The sequence below is a fragment of the Piliocolobus tephrosceles genome, chromosome 20 (assembly GCF_002776525.5).
Source record: "Piliocolobus tephrosceles isolate RC106 chromosome 20, ASM277652v3, whole genome shotgun sequence".
NCBI lineage: Eukaryota > Metazoa > Chordata > Mammalia > Primates > Cercopithecidae > Piliocolobus > Piliocolobus tephrosceles.
In genome coordinates this window covers 36272325-36293193 of record NC_045453.1, presented here as the reverse complement: position 1 = coordinate 36293193, position 20869 = coordinate 36272325, and the positions used below count along the sequence as shown (strand labels likewise).

Here is a 20869-nt window from a genome sequence, read left to right as displayed (position 1 = left end):
CTCCTCCCCTCTCCTCTCCTACCCTCCCCTCCTCCGACTGGCGTCGCGGGGGTTAACGCCGGGCGGGGCGAGGCGGCGGGCGGAGCCGGCGCGGCCGCGGGCCAGGCGCCGAGGTGCGCGCGGAGCGAGGTGGCCGCAGCGTCTCGGCGCGCGGCCCAAGCCCGTCAGGAGCGCGGAACCGCCGCCTCGGCCATGCGGCTCCCGGCCCGGGGGCCTGGGCTGGGGCCCGCGCCGCCCCCCGCGCACCGCCCCCGCTGAGCCTGCGCCCGACCCGGGGCGCCTCCCGCCCGGCACCATGGTGCAGAAGTCGCGCAACGGCGGCGTGTACCCCGGCCCGAGCGGGGAGAAGAAGCTGAAGGTGGGCTTCGTGGGGCTGGACCCCGGCGCGCCCGACTCCACCCGGGACGGGGCGCTGCTGATCGCCGGCTCCGAGGCCCCCAAGCGCGGCAGCATCCTCAGCAAACCTCGCGCGGGCGGCGCGGGCGCCGGGAAGCCCCCCAAGCGCAACGCCTTCTACCGCAAGCTGCAGAATTTCCTCTACAACGTGCTGGAGCGGCCGCGCGGCTGGGCGTTCATCTACCACGCCTACGTGTGAGTGGCGGCGGCGCCCCCTGGCGACCCCCGTGGCGACCCCCATCGGCGACCCCGGCCGGGCGGGCTGCGGCGGGTTTGGCTCCCTGCGCCTGGGTCTGGGTCCGGGGCCGAGCCCGGAGAGCGACTGTGCAGCGCGCGGGCAGGAAGGATTCCGGGATCGGGGCCGGGGCCGCTCGGGTCCGGGTGGGGGCTCCGGGCCCGCAGGACGGAGACGTGCGGCCGCCACAGCCCCCTCCTCAGCCTGGGAGGCCCCTCCCCGCGGCCGCTGCGCCGAACAAAGGGCCGGCCGGGGAGGGAGGGCGGCAGCGCTGGGTCTGGGCTCTCCGGGACTCTCGGGGACCGGCGGGGCTGGGGCCGCCCGACCAAGCGGGGGCGGCGGGGGAGGGTTTGGCCTGTCGTTCGCCATCCTCCCGAGCCGCTCTCCCTCAGCCTGGGGCGAGCTTTCGGGTTCCTGAGATGCGGGAGGGGCCCTCCCATGACCCCCACCCCAGCCCGGGCGGAGCGCAGCCGTCTGTCCTGACCCCTCGGCGCCGACGCCCCTCCCCGGACCCGCGAACCCCCCTCAGCTCCTGCGCTCAGCGCGGCGCTGACCCGTCTCTGCAGCCGCCGGCCGCCCCCGTGCACATCGCGGGCTCAGGACCCCTCCTTGGCAGAGCGAGGCCCGGGGAAGGGGCTGCGGCAGACCCGGGACCCCCAGCCCTGGGCCTGGAAGGGGCTGTCCCCGCTCCCCGGGCGAGGCTCAGGGCACGGCTGCCTCCTGGGGCAGGGCTGGCGGGGGGCGGCCGAAGCCTGCGTCCGCGTGCACCTGGGTGTTCGCGTGTGGAATTTGCACGGCCCGCTGCGCGTGCGGCCTGTGCGGCGGGTGTGCACAGCCTCCCCGCGCCAGGGCGCTTGCTCTCCCATCCCAGCTGAACAAGGGACCCGCCGAGCTCCGGGACCGGCCATTTTGTGTGAGAGGCATTTTGGGATGGGACTGAGGGGCAGACTCGCCGCAAGCTGGCCGGGCGCCCACCTGGGCCGAGAGGGGTGTGTGCCCCAGCGTGTGTGTGGCCTTGAGTGTGCCCTCAGCAGACCCTCCGTGGGCTGTGATATGGGAGGGTTCTGGGGTAGGGAGAAGATCCCAGAGGGAAATGCCAGGCCGCTTGCAGGGAGGGTGTCTCCGTGGAGGGCCCCTGGGCACCCAGCCCGGGAATCCCCAAGCAGAGGCTTCTCCGACCTCCTGGGTCCTGGAGGTCCTGCCGCCCCCAGGAGGTGAGTCTGGCCTTTCCAGTCCAGGGTCCATGCCCAGATCCTTGGATGAGCCTTTGTGTCCTCAGGAACGACCTCTCCTTATGGCCCCCACCTGGCTGGGGACCGAAGGGGCTCTCGGAGGGCAGGTACTGGTCAGCCAGGTCTCAGCCCAAGGTGACTCCTGGGATGAGGACAGGACAGAACCCACCCCACAGCCCTCCTGCCCCGATGGCCTCAGTGGCCGGAGCCCCACTCTGCGTTTGACCCATGGTGCTGCGCGGGGTTTGTTCTGCTTTGAGCCCATGATCCAAGGGCCCAGCCTGGCTATTCCTGAGGTTTCCTGTTGGGTCAGCAGCTCTCCACTGGCCGCCCCCTGCCTGGGCCTGCGTGGGTCAGCCCCTCTGTTCTCCTTCCTGTCTCTGCCTCCTGAGAGTGGCAGTCCAGAACTGGGGTGAAGCATGGGGAGCGCTTGCACATGTGGGGTCTGAGCCGTCTCCTCCTGACGACCCTGAGTCTCTATAGAGTCTACAGAGCAGCAGCTTGTGGGGGCTTCAGGTGACACCCTCAACTCCGAACAGCCCCGCCCTCCAGCCTGCACTAGGCCTCTCCTCAGCTCCTTTGCTGTGGGCGGGATTTTTTCTGAGTGTCAGGGCTGGAGAGCAGGGTCTCTGATCCTGCCCCGGGTTGGACACTGGGGGCTGGTCTCAGAACCTCTGCAAACCTCAGTTTTCTGTGGGTAACATCGGCACAGCTGCTCCTCACTTGAGGGCTTTGTGAGCCCCGCTGCTGGGGGGCATCCCACTCTACCAGGCCGGCCCGGTGCCCTCTGTGAAAGGGGTGCAACTCACCACCCGGCCCCCAGACCCCTGGTGTGGAGTTCTCTGCTGTCCCCATGGCCCAGCCCATCCTTGGGGTGCAGCCTCAACCCAGACTTGGGAGGCCCGATGGCCCCGTGTCCCCTGCCTGACCCGGCGTGGACTGGCCAGGTTGTGCATTAGGCATCATTTGGTCTGTTTGTTCATCAGCTAAACGGAGATGGAGCTGAGTTGGGCCTGGGGCAGCCGGGAGTGGGGGGAAGGCCAGGGCTCCCTGTGCCGCTGCACCCAGCTGTGGCTGGACACAGGTCCCCAGGCCCACCTCCCTTTTGCCTGTTGCCACCAGCATCTGGCTTCGGAGAGGTCAAGTTGTGAGAACCTCTCTGGGCAGCCCTGCTGGACCCGGGGTGGCCACTGTCTGGGGTAGAGAGGGCGGTGGCTGCTGCCCTATGGCCCCAGGGCTTGGTAAGCATCAGGCCAGGCCCCTGCTGCCCCGACTCTGGGGAGGTGGAGACGTCAGCAACTGAGTTAGAGAGGGGCTTTCTCCACCGTTGCTCCTCCGTGTGGAGCTGCGGCCTCCGCTCGCACTGCCTGGTGCGTTCCCAGAGATTCCGGAGACAGGGCCTCCCTGAGTCAGACCTGCTCTCTGCCTGGTGGGGGCGGTGTGCCGGCCCACCTCTCCCAGACCCTCCCAAAGGGAGTGTGAGCTGCAGAAGTGGCCCAAACTCAGCAGATGATGTGCCTGGGGCTGCCGTAGGGGACTCTAGGCCAGAGCACCATGGGGGTGCCCTTCGTAGCCTGAATCCCTGGCTCCAGCATCTCTCCTGCTGCCCATCTGTGCACGGGATGGAGCCAGGCACTGCTGCACCACGGACTTGAATCTCCTCGTCCAGGATCCCCACGTGGGTCACTGGACGTGTCCACTGTGTTCCCACTGGGTGAGTGTGGGCCTCAGTTACAGCCTGCCAGAGGGTCACACAGCCCCGTCCCTGTGGATGGGGAAAGTGAGGCAGAGGAAGGTTGAGTGAGCTCCAGAGTCGTCTTGCTTAACTGAAAGGAAGGGTCCCAGCCTGAGAAGAGAGCTGGGGTGCAGATTGCTTGAGCTTGCCAGCAGCCCAGCCACGTTGAACGGCCAGGGTGAAGCTGTGTTTAAAATAGGCCAGATGGGAACTCTGGCACCAGGGAGGGCCTGTCCGTGGGGCTCGCTGTGCCATCTTGGCTTTTGGGCCAGGCCTCAGATGGGGCCCAGGGTTGCAGGGGCCTATGGCCCTGGGCTGCTCGACCAGGTGCTGTCTCCCATTTCACTGCAGAGAGGGGCCCGGGGCTGGAGGGCCTGTGTTCAAGTCCCCTCCTGCCGGGGCCCAGGCGTTTCCCCTCACAGTCCTGGATAACTCGGATGGTGCTGAGCACAGGCCACCCGGGCCCCTCTCCCACCCCTGCGTTCAGCTCTGAGGCTGGTGTGAGCCCTTGAAGGGCTGGCTGGGGTGAGCAGGCGCCGGCACTCTCTTCTTGGTCAGGCTGCTTTGAGGGGTGAGTGCAGGCCTGGACTTTACCCAGCACAGAGCGGGGCCCTGGCAGGACCAGGGTCCGGTCTCTGCTGACGGAGCATTGTGTGCCAAGAAAGAGACTTGAGTGTTTGAACGGCCACATTCCGCTTCTTCCCACAGCCTCCTGGGTAGGAAATCTTATGGAAATTTCCCAAAAGGTGAAAAAGCCTTGGAGAGTTGTGGTTTCCTGGGAAACCTGGACTTCTCTGGTTCCTGGGCCCCTCGGGAGGTCTTGGGCTTCCTCGCAGGATTCTGTCCCTCACCAAATAATTTAAAGTGAAATGACTCTGGAGTGATAAGATGTTGTACGTGACGCTGCCTCGTTACACAGTGGAGGTGGAGTCAGTCTCTGTGCACATTCTGTGTCTGCGAGAGGATGGGAGCTAACGGGTAAGCAGGAACGCTCCTCCTGGTCATTCCACAGTTAGAGCAGAGGAAATCCGTTTTATTAGAAATCGCTGCAAGCCAATCTCTGCAGAGATGCGGTCTCTCCAGAGGCGCTGGTGCCCTGGATGTGGGCCCTGCTGGGCACTAAGGATTCTCGACCCCCAGGATGCTGACCACGTGGGAGTCCTGTCTCCAGTTTTGAAAACGCTTAAATCCTGGAGTGTTCAGAGCTGTGGTCACTTCTCAGGGCACAGGCTGAGTCCAGTGGTGGAGAGTGGCTTAACATAGAGGTTTTCCCAGTTTGTTTTAGTTGATAAACGAATGAGTCGGTGGATCTCCACTAGTCCGTGTGCTCCTGACGCATCCATGCCCCCGTGTGCACACTCAGCAAGTCCATCTTGTAGCTGCTCGCAAGAGCACGGGGCCAGCGTCTGCCCTGTAGGAGTGACGTTCCATAGCCTCCATCGCCGCACAGGAGCTGGGCCAGCCTCAGCCCCATAGGAATGACGTTCCAAAGTCATTAAGAGCCAGGCTGGCCCAAGCCCTGGAGGAGTGACGTTCCGCAGCTGTAGAGGAGCTGGGCTGGCCTCTGCCTGAAGCTGCTTCCAGTGTGGGGAGATGAATCTGCTACACAGAGTGAGTTCCCTTCTAGGAAAATGGGCAGGTCTGGAGGACCAAGGGGTACCTGGGGGGGGCCTTGAATCTGGCGAGAAGGGATATGGGATGGCCGAGCTGCCTTGCCCAGAGGCTGGGGAGGGGCAGCCTGTTGCCTGGGCCCTCCGAGTGTCCACTTGAGGTCGGACTGGGGCCAGCGGCCAGGCCGTGTCCTATTAAAGGCTCAGGCGAGAGCCATGTGCCCGTTTTGGGAGGATGGGGGGCAAGGATGGTGGGGTGATGCCTGCGATGTCCCTCGGGAGAGACGTTGGCCTTCTGTCCGACATCTCATTATCACAGACAGAGCCGAGTGCGTTACCTCGCCGGGGGTCGTCTTAACTATTTTCCCGTATGCGTGCCGGGCAGCTCTGAGACGGGAAACTGCTGGTGTATGTGCTGTCCACTCTGCAGCCCCGCTCCCCTCTGGGCCTCCGCCCACGTGAGACGTGCTCCTATGCAGCTGTGACCTGCGAAGACGGTTCCGAAGGCCCTGCGTGGCCTGTGGGGAGTGAGACTCGGGGAGGGCAGGGCTGGGGCTCTGGCTGGGTCCTGTCCTGAGACTGGCCAGCGTTGGGATCCTAGACCCAAGTTTCCTTATCTGCATGGTGGGGTGTAACCGTTCTGCGTCTGTCATGTGGTCGCCGCCGGGATTCGATGCGTGAGTCACTCCCCACGACGCCTGATGCCTGCGACGTTCACCGAGCTCATGGCCGTCATCGCCGTGACCGTGAGGCGCCTTCAGCAGAACGGAAGGCCTCACCCCAGACGAAGCGTGGAGGCCAGGAGCGGGGACGGCGTTGCTCTGCCATCCACCCCTCCAGCCGATTCTCAGTCCCATTGGTCAGCGGCTGGGCTGTGACAGAGAGGCCTGCGCTGCTGTTGAGGGCGAGGTTGTGGGTTGGAGCGCGAGGCCCAGGCTTGGGCGTCGGAAGCTTGCCTGTTTGTCGTATGGGGCTGGCCGGCTGTTTCCCCGGAACGAAGGCTGCCTGCCCTGTGTGTGCCGGGTGTTTGGGGTTTGTCTTCCTGTTTGTGGCTTCCGGCATGTTCCCAGCATCCTGAGGGTTGAGGCTTGGAGGACAGGAATGATCTTTGGCTTGAAAAACCACTGTGGGCAGGTTTTTCCAGTGAACCCCGTAAGCCGTGAAAGCTGCGGTGCAAGTGTCGAGTGTCCACGCAGACCGCACCAGAGAAACCGCCGGAGGCCTCCGCACCGACACGGGCCCGGCGATGAGGCCGCCTTTACCACGGAGCAGCCAGCTGAAACAGCTGTGTCCGGAACCGGGATGCCCTGTGCAGGGATGGAGCTCAGCTCTGCCTTCCGACAACAGTTGGCTGACCGCTCTGGGAGTCTCAAAACGGCGCCTCTGTTGAGGGGAGGCCCTGGACATGCTCAGAGGAGGAAGTGCGTCCTGCGTAGGGTGGGCAGTACCTCTTCAACCCGGCTAACAGGTCCAAGCTCGAAGGAGGAGGGGTCTGCAGATCTGAGCTTATCCCTGAGGAACTCTCTGGAAATGGCTCCCACTGGCCCCTGCGTGCGACCCCTACGCTCACCGGCCTGTTTGCCGAGCTTGCTCTGTTGATTTCGGAGTGGGTTCTGGTTCCTGCCTCCCTGGTGGGCTCTGAGTGGCAGGGCCCTGCCGACCGCTGGCCTCAGCAGCAGGTGATAGAGCGGCGGGCCCTGCAGGACGAGGCTCTGTCCTTGATGGCTATGGGCGAGGGGGGCGTGCTGGAGGCGGCCAGCGCAAGGCGGGTGGGCCCTGAGAAGCCGGTCTGTTTCCCCTGCAGCCTGAGAAAGCCGTACCCGCAGAGCTGGAGGAGGGAGTGACTCAGGACGCTACCTAGCAAATGGGTTGGTCTGGAGTCTGGGAAATGGAGGGTTAGACTTTTTGTTGTCTGAAGCTGGGATGGGTCGTGCTTTTAATTCATCCAGGAGGACATGGGGCTGAAGAGCTCTCTGGCTCTTGTCGCCCCTGACGGGAGTGCTCTGAGGTCTGGCAGGCCACAGAGTTGCTGGGATGGCCTCAGCCCCAAACCCACGCCTGTTACTTCCCGGTGGTCAGGCCAGAGATTTCCCAGTGAGAGCTTTGGGGTCAACATTTCCAGGAGAAGGAGGCACTTCTGAAATAGAGTGCCCTTGGTGAGCTTGTGTGGCTTTTCTTTCTCTGTAGCCCGCTCTGAGTTGTCCCATCGAGTGTTCTGGGGTTGTGAGCATCTGGAGCCATGGAGAGGATGGGACTGGGGGCGCGTGGGGGAGACACCCCTGCGAAGGGCAGGAGAGTCCCCTCAGTCCCACTGGGGAGGGTCTGCACAGGGCTGTGGGTGATTGGCTGGCAAGTTTGAATGCTGATCCCTGTGCCACTTGTTTCTAAGTCAGCAGGGCTCCTGCCCCCACACACCGAGTGGCTGGATTCTGGGAGCCCTTTCCTGTGGAGAGGGGAGCTGGTCCCCGTTCCAGCGTCGGGGAGCCAGAGTACAGGTGCTTCTTCCTGTTAGCAGTGGGCCTGTGCTGTGCTCCCTGTGGGGTTAGGCGGCCCCGGTGGGGGCTTCAGTCTTGAAAGGGGCTCCTAGCTCTGGGGTGCAGGCGCCGTGCGTGGGGGGTGTTGCACGTGGGTCCCCAGGATGATGTGTGGTGGAGGATGGGGCGACGTGAGCTCTCCACAGAGCTTCATGTCCCTTCTGTCATCTAAACCACAGACCCTGTGCCAGGTGAGGGGCTGGGGTGGGTGAGGCTAAGGTACCTGCCCGAGGCCTCAGGGCACTTGGCGGCCCCTTCACCCCCTGCAGGAGATGTCAGCTCGGTGGAGAGGCCGCCTCCGAGAAGACTTCTCCCTGGCCACCAGCTGCCCAGAGCTCCCAGCCCAGTGCCAGCAACTTGTGCTGGCCCCAAACAGGGGATGCTGGGTGGCCTCTCGAAGAGGAAGTGGCGGTTTTCAGACAGTGGCTGCCTGGCTTTGAGGATGAGGATGTTTTCCAGACGTGCTCTGGAACTGTCCTCAGGCTCTGCTGCCTACCCAGCTTGAATACAATTAGGTCTTTAATTTTTTTGGATTCCTGGGAGTGGCTTTGTGGACACTCAGGAGAGCAGTAGCTGCTCCAGGGAGTCCGGCCGGGAGTCGGTTGGACCTCGGAGTCTCCCATCTCTGAATCATCTCAGTGGGGGCGGACGGGCAGCTCCTGGGGGTGTGGCAGGGCTGGGCTTCAGGCTTCCCGGCCTGCAGGGAGCCTCCTTCTAGATTCTTCCTCCGTATCTGTGGCGTGGAGGCGTCTGCTGCCTCTGCCTGCCCCCATCTCGTCTTCCAGGCCTTCTCTAGTTCTCTTCCTCCCCGTGGAGCACTTACCCTTGACCTAAGCTGAAAACCTGAGAACTTTCGAGCTTTTGCTTTTCTGTTTAGTCTTGGAAAACACATGGGAAGGGTGAGTGGGAGCAAAAGGCCAGTTTCTCCCTGGATCCCCGTCCTGGGGGGAGGTGGGGAGAAGCCTCGGGCAGGGATGAGAGGTTGGGATGCCTGCCCCAGGGGCTGTGGGCGGGAGGCCGCGGGCGCCTGGTTAATGTGTCTCTGCCCCTGTGTGCAGTGTAGGGCTCTAAACTGGGACTCAGGGTGCAGAAGGCACGTGTGTGGGACTTTAAAGTTTGTCTGTCGTGGAGGCTGAGCCCCAGGGAAGAGGCAGCAACACTCGGCCAACTGGGCTTCCTTCTCCTGGAGGAGGGCGGTCAGGGAAGGGGGGATATTGGGTAGCGTCACCCCAGGACAGAGCAGGAGGCAGACTGGAGTCCCCTTTGTAGACCAGGTAGGGCCAGGCAGGGCCTGATGTCTGTATTCTGTTATTTATTTTAAGAGTAGGGGTCTCGCTCTGTGGCCCAGGCTGAGTGCAGTGGTGTGATTGTAGCTCACTGCAGCCCGGAGCTTCTGGCTTGAGCGATCCTTTTGCCTTGACCTCCTGAGTAGCTGGGAGATGACCCCCTTCTTACCCGTTCTTCCAGAATAGGTCAAGTTCACATGACACACACAGCCACACACACTCAGAAAAGATACCCATGGAAACCCTGGAATAGAGAAAATGACATCCAGCCAGAATGATTTGCCCCTCTGTGCTGCCCTGTCTCCTCACTGGGTCAGCCATGGCCCCTCTCCTGGAGCTGTTCTCTGCATGCGTGCCGTGGTATGGCACGTGTGTGTCTATGTGTATGCACTCATTTCTTTTCACATGTGTGGAGTCACTCCGTGTCCTGCCTTGTGCTTGTGGCCCCCTCTCCCTGCTTGTCCCCCTCTAGGTCCGTTGGCTGCTCACGACTTCTCTGACCAGTTCGCACTTGAAGCAGGTGCAAGGACTTTGCCTCTGCAAACGGTGCCACGTGGGGCTCCGTGCACATCTTCACGCAAGGTGCAGGTCTGCAGGATGAATTTCTAGAAGCTGCCTGGTGGCTGTAAAAATGTTCTCATCCCAAAGGACCAGATATGCAGAGAAGTTTAACACTCACTTTTCCTGTCATTGAAAAGTTACATTTTTGTGGAAACCCATTCAGGCTGGAGACAGAAGGTGTATGCAGGGAAAGGAGGCTCTGGGGCCCCATTCCTGGCTGCCTGCTGCTCAGGTGGTTGATGTGGGGGCAGATGCCCCGTTCCCTGGGGTAGGTGCCGGCTCTTCCCTACGGCCTGGGGTAGGCGCCACCCCCTCCCTGCGGCCTGGGGTAGGTGCCCCCTCCTCCGTGTTCCCTGGGGTAGGTGCCGGCTCTTCCCTACGGCCTGGGGTAGGTGCTGCCTCCTCCCTGCTTCCCGGGGTAGGTGAGATCTCTGCCCTCCTACCTGTCCAGGCGCTGGGGCCACTCTTGGGGATGGGGGAGGAGGCCGGCCCCCGGGTGCTGGCCGTGGTCCTGACCAGGAGCTGCAGTTATGTCTCCTCGTGGGCCAGAGGGTCCCTTTGTGTGACTCATTCTTGGTTGGCATCTGCCCAGGCCATAGAGTCAGGGGCTTGGCTCACCTCTGGGCAGCTTTGGGAAAGGGGCTGGTGTTTGGGAGGTGCCTGCCCAAGGAATGATTGGGGGTGGCTGCTGAGGCAAGGTACACGGCCAGCTTCTCCGCTTTACAGTTAACACTGAGCCAGCTTATCCGAGACCATCCCTTCCCACGGGTGCCGTTTAATTAGCCAAGAGCTGAGTTAAGATCACGTGAAGAAAGTAGGGGGGCCTTGGCCTGAGTGGTGGGTGGACAGGGCTGCGTCTGTCAGGGCGAGGGGGTCTGGCGGCCCCTGCCGCCCTTGTTTCTTTTCTTTTTTTTTTTTTCTTTCTTTTTTTTTGAGACGGAGTCTTGCTCTGTCGCCCAGGCTGGAGTGCAGTGGCTGGATCTCAGCTCACTGCAAGCTCCGTCCCCTGGGTTCCCGCCATTCTCCTGCCTCAGCCTCCTGAGTAGCTGGAACTACAGGCGCCCGCCACCTCGCCCGGTTAATTTTTTGTATTTTTAGTAGAGACGGGGTTTCACCGTGTTAGCCCGGATGGTCTCGATCTCCTGACCTCGTGATCCGCCCACCTCGGCCTCCCAAAGTGCTGAGATTACAGGCGTGAGCCACTGCGCCCGGCCACCCTCATTTCTTAAAGAAACATTTGATCGTGGCTTATTTTTTTCTGATTACAAAATAAGCACATTCACCGCAGGAGATTGGGAAAGTGTGGAAAACAGGGAAGGACATTTGCTTTTCCTGATTTCTTTCCGGTTGTCTGTGCCCACCTGTGCGTTTCTAAACAGAATAGGATTCAGGCGTCCCTGTCCCTCTGCAGTGTTAGCGGCATACTGTCTGCACTTCTCATGGGCAAGATGAGTTTCGCGTGCCAGGTGGTCAGCCTGTCTCTGCCCTGGGGCCACCGCAGCGCCTGTCCAGCCACCTGTGGTCACGGGTAACAACAGAGTCCCCGTGTTGTGCGGTGTCCCTGCATGGATGTTGACACCACAGCTGTCCTGGGGACGTGTCCACTTGAGGCTTGGGGAATCCACATGTCTCCCATCCAAGGCCATCCTGCAGGCCCTGGGTCTGCCTGAATGTGATTAGGTAATGAGGCCACCCTGACCAGGAAGGCTGGTGAGGGGAGAGGGAGGACCCACGCTAGCCCAGGAGGGGCTTGTGTTAGAACGAGATTCCTTCTGTGGGGTGAGCCCTCCGTCACCAGAGGTGTGCAAGTGGAGGCAGGAGAGAGCACTCACTAGGAAGTTTGTAGGGGCCAGGGGCTGGAGCTGTAGGCTGTGAACCAGCTGAGGGCACTGGCCTGCTTTGGTGGGGGTTAGGCGTGGCTGTCTCGGGGGCCTGCCTGGATGTAGGGTGACCCCTCTGTGCAGGTTCTGGGCTGGGCACTTGGGGCCACTGTGAGCAGAGGATGTGGGGGTGCTGCCTCTGGGAGGGCGAGCAGACCCCACCCTGGGGGACAGTGCTTGGTCGGGCCCAGGGCCCTGGAGAGAATACACAGAGAGAGTTGAGGGCTACCCAGGGAAGGGAGGGTCGGGCAGCCTGTCAGAGAAAGTGACCTGAGATTGAAGTCTGGGGGATGAGGGGGCGGCCCGGGGACCTGTGGGTAGGAGAGGATTCCAGGCAGTACGAAGGGCATATACAAAGGCCCTGAGGCAGGGAGGGCGCTTGTTGAGGGCAGGACGGGAGCAGGGTGGATGGGTTGCGTGGGGTCCACCATGAGGGACTGCAGAGGCCTCGAGGGCCAGGCCAGGGCGGGTCTGTCCTCAGGGCTTGGGGCTCGCCTATGCCGCCCACCATTCCCACCCCGCTTCTCCGCCTGCTTCTGGGATCGAAGTGGCTGGTACAGGGACGCTTCTCTGCGGGCTCCGTGGGTTGGAATGGGGCAGTGGAGAGTGGGCAGCCGGAGCATGCTGGGAGGCAGAGCAAAGTCCAGGGGACCCCAGGCCAGGGGCTGCAAGCCCAGGGAGGTTGGGGGACGGGCGTTGCAGGGTCTGGGAGGGAGAGCCAGGACCTCTGCATGGGGCTGGGCTGGGCACTTTGGCCAGCCCTCTTGGTGCACCTACCGGGTCTCTGTCCAGCATCTGTGGTCTGGGTGGGACAGGTGACTAATGGAGAACAAATGAGCCCTGCGGAGCTTCTGTCTCCAGGGACTGTGAGCAGGTGCTGCTAAGTCACGAGGCAGTGCCCGGGGAGCTGATTTCATCGCGTGCTGAGCCAGCGGGTTTCCTGCCAGGGCCTGGGAGTCCGCCCACAGCTGCAGCTCCCAGAGCCCCTGGGGTGCACGGTGGACGCCCCCTCTTTCTGGGCCGGGGTGAAGGCCCCTGGAAGGACCTGTGGTTGCTGCAGCAGTGCTGGGGGCTGGGGGTGGTACTCTTTGGGGGGCTAGGGGTCCCTGTAAGCCTTGGGCGTCTGCTGCAGGAGGTGGGCAGGACCCGGCCTCCAGCTCCTCTGCTCCCGTTCCCGAGGGAGCCACAGCTGGCTGAGGGAAGTGGCCATCCTGGGGCCATGGTGAGTGGGGGGCATCGAGAGCCCCCCTGAGAGTGCCTCCTGCCCGGGATGTTGGAAGGAGGGCTGTAGGTGCCAGGTGGGCACAGGCAGGCCCAGGCCGTTTGGAGGCTGTGAGCACCAGGCCAGCAGCTGGGCCTTCTGAGGGCCCGAGACTTCCTGACCTGTGGCCTGTCAGGGTCCAGTTGAGCACTCAGTGTTTGGGGGGGCTTGGTCCCACCTGGCCCACCTCCCATCCTTGCCCCATGGCCTTGGCTCAGGTGGGTGCTGCCAGAAGCTCCGAATGAGGGTGGACCCCGGCCTGGCAGGTGCAAGCCACGCTGTGCCCAGCACGGGGCGAGAGGTCTCCATGTGCAGCTCTGCAGGAGTGTGGCCTGTGTCCCCTCCAGCCCTGGCGGTCTGTGGTCATCCATCATGCTTGGTTCATGCCTGGTTCACGCCTGGACTCTGTCAGCAGCGCCCGCGCCCGTCACTTCCGAGGTGGGAGGTGTTGTGCGTCCTGGAAACAGAGCAGTTCATTAGACGGTGAAATTAGATTCCAGGTTGCAGCGCGGCGGCCGCCTAATGGACGAGATGAGCGGGGCCCCCAGGGAGGCTCGAGCAGTCCTGGGCCTGGTGCCTGCTCCGGCCTCAGGCTGGCTTCCTGCTCACCCCCGGGGCCCTGCTGGGCTCCCAGCCCTATTCTGGACAGGGAATTTCTGAAGGAGGCCGCATGGGACCCCCCAGGACCCCCTGCAGGGGGAGAGGGGTGCATGGTGGGGGCTGTGCAGCCAGCCTGCTCCAGCCAGTCCGCACATGGGCCTCTGAGAGTCTCCTTAGAGCCTCTGTTTTCCCGTCTGTGAAATGGGCATGTGAGCATCTTCCTTACTGTAGGGCTGCTTCCCTCCTGGCAGGTCGTGGGTGTGCTGAGAAGCTTAGCCTGTGGGGCTGGGAGTGGGGTCTTGATGTCAGGGGCCCCTCCTGACCCAACCCCAGCTCTGCCTGAGGCAGGGGCTGAGGGTGGCAGCGAGGCGGCAACGCCTTCCCTCCCGCCCGCCCATCCTTCACATGTTCCGTTTTCATTTAACTAAATACGCAAGATGAGATGAACAGCCCCAGCCAACTCGGAGTCAGCCGCTGGGGCAGGGTCCTGACCGGAGGATCCAGGGTCGCAGAGCGAGGGGGCTGGCTGTGGGACTGGCCTCGGGGGGCCCTGGCCCCTCCTGCGCTGAGTCCTCTTCCCCAAGTGCGTGAAGCGAGTGAGGAGTGGGGCGGTGGTGTCTGTGTCACGCTTTCCCAGAAAAGAAATATCCCCTTCAGCCAGACTGGGGAAGGAAGGTGGGGGGACCCGGAAGCAGAGGAGTCTCCGGAGGTGGGGGGCCCCGTGAGCAGAGGAGTCTGCGGAGGTGGGGGACCCGGAAGCAGAGGAGTCTCTGGAAGTGGGGGGCCCCGTGAGCAGAGGAGTCTCCAGAGGTGGGGGGCCCCGTGAGCAGAGGAGCTTTTGCATCTCATGGCCTGTGGATGCCAGCGGTGGGGGCCCCAGGACTGTGGTCTGGCCTTAACTGGGCACCCTTTGTGGCCTGGTGACCCTTTGGCACCTCCCACGGGCCCCTCCCTGCCCAGCTTCTCCTGTTTGCTCTTGGATCCCCGTTCCCAAGAGGGGACCCCCCTGCTTCACGCTCAGGCTGTGGCTGGATTCGGGGTGCCTGATCCCTGCCATGGCCTCTCGTGATTTGGGGCTGTCTGATGGGCACGGGGCTGGGCTGTGCGTCAGGACGTGTGGTGAGCCCCAGCTGACGCCCTCTGCTCAGTGGTGGGTGCCAGGGCTCTGTGGGTCCTCCCCGCCCCCACCCTGACTCTTTCCCCGAATCTGGGGCTGGGGACCAGCTACTTGCCTCGTCTCCTTGGCAACGGCTGTCAGGGAAGCTCCTGAAGTTGAACCCATTATCATAATTAGCCTAGAAACCCTTTGTGTTGTAATTCTGGGCTTCAGAGAAGCTGCTCGGTCCTCCCACTGTCCTCCCGTCGTCCTCCTGCCGTCCTCCTCTCATCCTCCCCCGTCCTCCCGTAGGAAGCCTCTTCTTTCTTTCCCTGCAGATTTGGCCACTGCCTGGGAGGAGGGGGCGGGCAGCCCTTGCCGAGCCAGCGAGACCCCAGCTGAGTGCCCCGTGGTGGCTGTATTCCCCGGCTTAGTGTGGGAGGGGCTGTACCCACACTGTGGGCCTTGGTCTAAGGGGGTGATGGCCCCGCCCTGGGAGGCCCCTGGCGGCTGGCCCTCAGGGAGTGTCCCACAGCTGGACGCTTGCCGTGCCCGGACCCCGAGGCCACATGGGCAGGGAGTGTCCCAGCGTTCCCGGGAGCCACCTCTCCCGAGGCCTGGGGGATGCCATCGGGGTCTCCTGCCGCCCTCTCCCCTGGTTCAGAGGCAGAGGCCCTCACCCGCCTCGGTGAGCTTCAGTTTCCCATCCTCTAAGATGGGCGTTGAGTGTGGATGTCTTGGGGACACCGCGGTGCGTGGACGGAGGCCTGGAGGCCCCGTGTCTTCCCCACAGTTCAGCCGACCGGATGTCTGGCCAGCGCATTCGGGAGCCATCAGTTTGGAGGTTTCTTCCCTGTTCTGTCCCGGGGCCTGGAGCCATGGCCGAGGCAGCGGGATCTTTGTGTCCCCCAGACGGGCCCAGACGCACCCCATGCCGCCTCCTCCCTCCTCTGCAGCTCTTCTCATGCGTCCGTCTCTCTGCCTCCCTGCACTGGCCGCCCCCGGCGGCGCCATCTGTGCCATCTGTTCCAAAAACTTAAAACACAAAACTCGGAGCTGTTGCCTGCACTTTTCAGTGGGGCTGCGGCGGGAGGGGCAGCGGCTTCCTCCGTGCGGGGTCTGCGGGCCGGCGAGGCGGGGGCAGACGGGCGGAAGCTAAGCTGGAAGGAGCCAGAGCCTTCTGAGGGGCTGGCCGCGAGATTCATCTTCTCCCTGAATTCTGGCTTTATTCTTCCCGGTTCATGCCTGCTGGGAGGAGCCGCAGATCTCGGCCATATCCGGGGGCATTCGTCTGCAGGCTTTCTGGAATGCTCCGAGATGCCTGGTCGGAGCCACCCTAGGAAGCAGGCTGAGTCCCGAGCACCCAGGATCTGGACCTCATTCTTTTTTAATTTACAGGAAGGTTCCTTGCAGCCCGAGGAGCTGCCTTCCTGGATGTGGCACCAAGGACTCAGAATTCGAGTCTGTGGGGCTGTCCTTGCCCCCACCCCCCCCGTTCTCAAGTCTGGGCAGCCTCACCCTCATGGGATGTGGATACGCCTGCCCTTCTCTCTCCAGGCCTCCCCCCCCCCCCCCCATTCCCCCTGCTGGGAATGCCCTTCCCCTTCTCCCCTTGTGGCCAACTCCTCTACCCTGTAGCTGCCCCCCGCCCGCCCCCGTATGTGCCTCCTTCGGGAAGCCGCCCACCGGATTATGTGCGTGGCTCTGCTGGGCTGAGCTGGGTCCCTGAGCCCCTCCTGTGGTGTGTGATGCCCTCTGTGTCCCCGCTGTGCCCCTCCCGCCTCCCAAGCCTCCGGGCTCCTGACTGGGAAGCCAGGGACCCCCCCCATCCTCCCCTGCTCCCACCCGCTGAGAGTCCGGAGAAAACCCCATTAGGCAGACAGAGAGTCGCCCACAGAAGGCGCACGAGATGTCTGCACACTTTTCCCAGGGCTCAGTTAATTGAAGAACTTGGCCAACGAGCACGGGAAATTAATCGCGGCTTGGAAATGGGACGTCCCTTGCGTGTGGTTTGTCTGCCTGGGCCTCGGTTCGGGGTCCGGGCAGAGGCCTCTGGGTCGCACACGTGGGCGGGGCCAAGGCCCCCTGGTGACGGTGCCTCGAGGCCAGTGCCTTCGAGCTGGAAGCTGTGGGCCTGTGGGGGCAGCCAGTGTCTCCTGGGGTGCCCGACACAGAGCCTTCCTGGTGCTGCTGTGCCGGTGTCCACTGTGGGGCGGCAGCTGGATAGGGCAGGACCAGCCTGTAGGGGCAGCCTGTGGGGGCAGCCGAGGGTGAGGGCCTTCCTGGTGCTGCTGTGCCAGTGTCCGCTGCGGGGCGGCCCCTGGGTAGGGCAGGACCAGGCTGTGGGTTGTGGTTTTGGGAGTGGCAGGGAGGGGTGCAGGGAGGGACAGGCGCTGGCTCTTGGACCTGCCCGGCCTCCACACGCGGTGCTGCACTTGGAGCTTCTCATGTGGCCCTAGACCCTCCCCTCAGCCTGCAGGGACTCTGCTTCCTGGAAGCCCCCGCCCCACCCCTGCCTCTGCCCCTGCAGCTGGAGCTCCGGCTGGCCTGTCGTCCTGGGCTGAGGCGTTCTCGCTGGCCTGTGTGGAGGCTCCCAGTTCCCATGAGGCAGGTCCCGGTGGGGCCTCTCTCTGCGGCTGCAGGCCGGCTGGTGGGGTCCGGGGCGGGTGTGTGGCCTGGACCTGCCCTGGAGCAGATCTTCCGGCTAGGGACCTGGCTCTGCCCACCACTGTCCTGGACACCAGTCAGGGCGTTCTGGGCCTGCACCGCTGAGTCAGCCCGTTCCTGCTGCAGGCCTCTGGCTGAGGCCCGTGTCCTCTCCCAGCCCGTGATGCCCACTTTATGCATCCGCTCAGCCATGCCACAGTGCCCGGCTGGTGGCCACGCACCTGCCTCGATGCTGCTGTGCAGATGTTTTCTGGCGGGAACACTTAGCTCAGTGGACTTCAAGTGAAGCTAGTGACTCTCCGCCATGGGGGTGGGCCTCGTCCCAACAGCTGAGGCCTTGAGAGCAGAAACTGAGGTTTCTGGAAGAAAAGGGATTTTTCTCAAGACGGCAACGTGGAAGTCATGCCGAGTTTCCCGCCTGCTGCCCTGTGGAATTCGGACTCAGATGGCGGCTTCAGCTCTTGCTGGTGCTTCCGGCCAGCCCCACTGACTCAGCAGCCCCCGCTACACGCTCAGGAGCCCGTTCCTCCGTCAGTCCCCGCATGCACCGGGTTCTGCCCAGTTGGCTCTGTTTCTGGGAGAGCTTGGTGGGTACATGGCCCGTGGGGCCCTCGACCCTTTCTGTCCGTGATGGAATGACCTTCCCTCCTCCTGCCTGGAGGGACCTGGGGACACATCCCAAAGAGAGGCCGGTGTGGGGCAGAGCCGACTGCGGTGGAAAGGACTCTGGGCATCTGCAGACGAAACCAGCTGCTCTGACGGCCACGCTCCCGCCGGGCAAAGGTGGACAGGCTGATTTGGGCAGCTGGAGCCATGGCTTCATCACGGTCCTCAGGAAAAAAGCAAATGACCGCACCCAATCTACCTCCACTGGAAGATCTCGAGGAGCTGATCCGAATTTGAAAACTTACACCAAGAAAATCGAAAGAATGAAGCATGTATCCTGCTTTTCTAGAGCAACCTTAGCATGACCAATGGGTCTTGTCTTTCTAGACGTTTCTCTTTAGAAAGTTTTCACCCGAGGAATAAGGCGTGAGGGACAAACTCCATTCATAGCCCCTGTCGTCTGTGGATCCCGCAGGACGGAAGGTCAGCGGACGCTGAGCACGGAGACACAGCCCCTGTCATGCTGCAGGACGGTCAGTGGATGCCGAGCTTGGAGACACAGCCCCTGTCGTCTGTGGATCCCGCAGGACGGAAGGTCAACGGACGCCGAGCCTGGAGACACAGCCCCTGTCATGCTGCAGGACGGTCAGCAGACACTGAGCCCAGAGACACAGCCCCTGTTGTCTGTGGATCCCGCAGGATGGTCAGCGGATGCTGAGCCCGGAGACACGGAGGTGGCCGGCCTCACGGGCCCACCCCTGCTGTGGGAACCGCGGGGAGAGGACCCTGAGCAGGACCGTGACCCCGCCTTCGGGGACATCTGTGGACAGCCACCGGTGTCCCCTCAATACATGGTCACAAGGGGGACAGGGAGGGAGGGGAGGCTGGCGATCGGGGAAGGCAGAGGGCAGGCAGCCGCTGGCCCCGCCTGGCCTGGTCCGAGTGCTGTAGACGCTGGTGGCCGTGTGGGGGCTGTGGGCACTGACCATCACTGGCTTTTTAAGGGTCGCAGTGAAGCTGCAGCTGCACTTTACGAAGCCCTCGGCTCAGAAGCGGGCACTGGATTATTGATTCTCAATGGCACAGGGCTGGGACATCCTCGGCAAGTGTGTGGGTGGAATCTGAACTGGGGCTCATGCTAGAGATGCTGACAGTGTTCACATGAGATGCTTTAAAACGTGGCTTTGGTCCCTGCGCCTCCATCTCTGGTGTGGGTGCTCGGTCCAGAGCCTTCAAAGGCACGGTTTCTACCACTGCTGCCGGTGGCTCAGCAGTGCCCGGCCTCGGTTGGCTCTGGTGCTGGGATGGGCAGGGGGTGGGGCTGACCTCGGCCGGGCTGCCTGTGCCCGAAGCCTCCACCTCTGCTTCAGACCACGTGGTCCTGGGTGCTTCTGAAACACGGCCGTGGTCCTTCCCGGGGCAGATCTCGGGGGGACCACCCTGTGCCCCGCCTTCCCTGCCCTGGACGACGTTCCCGGCTGCGCAGCAGAGGCCGCTGCTGGGGAGTCGGAAGGCAGAGCTATGGGGACTGTGTCTGCCCAGGCTGGAGGACTCAGGCTGCCTGGACTTGGGGGTCTCCAGCGAGCTGGAGGGTTGCACAGGGGACTGTGCCGGCCTCCCCACATGCAGGGGTGTTCATGGGGGCGATGACTGGGTCCAGGCAGAGGGAAGCCACGGGGGTGTCTGTCGTAATTGAGCCCGGAATGGCTCGGTCGCCCTCTTGCTCTTGGCTGAGTGGAGCTTGCCCGAGGCCCCGGGTCCTGGAGGCACTTTGCACACAGGACGGGCTTGACACGAGGCCCACTCAGGTTTGTGTCTTTCCACAAGGTCAGACTTTCACTGATGCCATTTCAGTCACAGACGCCACGAGCTACGTGGAGTTCCCAAGCAGGCAGGTTCTCCCTAGAGCTTCTGGGTCACACTGCGGTCACGGCCACGCCACGCCGGTCAGTGCTGCAGACCGTACATTGCCGTGTGCTCATCCGGTCAGGTTCCACGTTCCACCCAAGGTCAGGTTTAACATCGTGAGGAAAAAGACCCAGGACAGAGGGTTCATAGCAGCCCAGAGGCTGGCCTGGGCCGCTGCAGGCAGCTGTGAGGTGGCGGTGACGACAGAGCCTCCAGGGAGAACTGAGCGCGGCCGATGGGCTTGTGTGTGTCCTTATCTGGTTGGACTTGGACTCTTTTTTTTATTGTTTCTTTTCTTTTTTTTTTTTTTGAGACAGAGTTTTGCTCTATCACCTAGGCTGGAGTGCAGTGGCGTGGTCTCGGCTCACTGCAGCCTCCACCTCCTGGGTTCAAGCTATTCTTCTGCCTCCCGAGTAGCTGGGATTATAGGCACGTGCCACCATGCCTGGCTAATTTTTGTATTTTTAGTAGAGATGGAATTTCACCATATTGGCCAGGCTGGTCTCGAACTCCTGACCTCAAGTGATCTGCCCACCTCGGCCTCCTCCCAAAGTGCTGGGATTACAGCCGTGAGCCGCCATGCCCGGCCAGTTTTTCTTGTTTTTTTTGTTTTTTGGTTCTTAAACAGAACATCTTTTCCTTCTCGGTAGAGCACCCTGTGAGACAAAATGGAGTCTTTTTCTAAGATGGAGTTAGTTATGCCAAGGGCTCTCTGCACAGGCGGCCTGCCCTCCCCTGCTTCTGAGTCCCCGCAGCCCTGGCTCCACAGACGCTGCTCTGCCAGCTCTCACCTGGGCACCTGCCACTCTTGTTCAACCTTGACCCCACCTGACCCCACCATGACCCTGTGTGACCTCTGGGCTAGGGATCTCCTGGCTTCCCCCACCTCCCCAGCCGTCTTCTCAGTCTCTGCCCCCAGGGGTGAGTGCAGCGCCCAGTGCTGCCTCAGGAAGTCCTGGCCCTTGCCTGGGGGCACCCATGGCCTCCCACACCTCTGGTAGCCCCGGGGCCCCGGAAGCGGGGGCAGGCATCAGTGCTGCCTTATTCCTGGAAGCCTGAAGCCACCTGGGGAGGGAGATCCAGCCCTGACCCCATGTGTGGTGGTCTTGCTGGGCCTTTGCGGCCGCGCTCGTCCGGCGTGTGTGCTGGGCCTGTGACCTCTGGAAGGGGCCGCGTTCGTCCTGCGTGTGTGCTGGGCCTGTGACCTCTGGAAGGGGCCGCGTTCGTCCTGCGTGTGTGCTGGGCCTGTGACCTCTGGAAGG

The 20869-nt window shown here is 62.9% G+C and overlaps 1 protein-coding gene across 4 annotated transcripts in view; it reads left to right on the top strand.

Moving 5' to 3' along the window:
* Window positions 1-126: 126 nt before the first annotated feature.
* Window positions 127-20869, top strand: part of KCNQ2 (potassium voltage-gated channel subfamily Q member 2) — a 72352-nt gene continuing 51609 nt past the window's right edge. For 2 of the 4 annotated variants that reach the window (XM_023183270.1, XM_023183266.1), the window contains exon 1: window positions 296-591. In XM_023183270.1, coding sequence (XP_023039038.1) covers window positions 296-591 — 296 coding nt within the window. Of the gene's footprint in view, window positions 592-20869 lie in introns of all 4 variants that reach the window. The other 2 variants (XM_023183268.2, XM_023183269.1) reach the window with 2 other exon arrangements.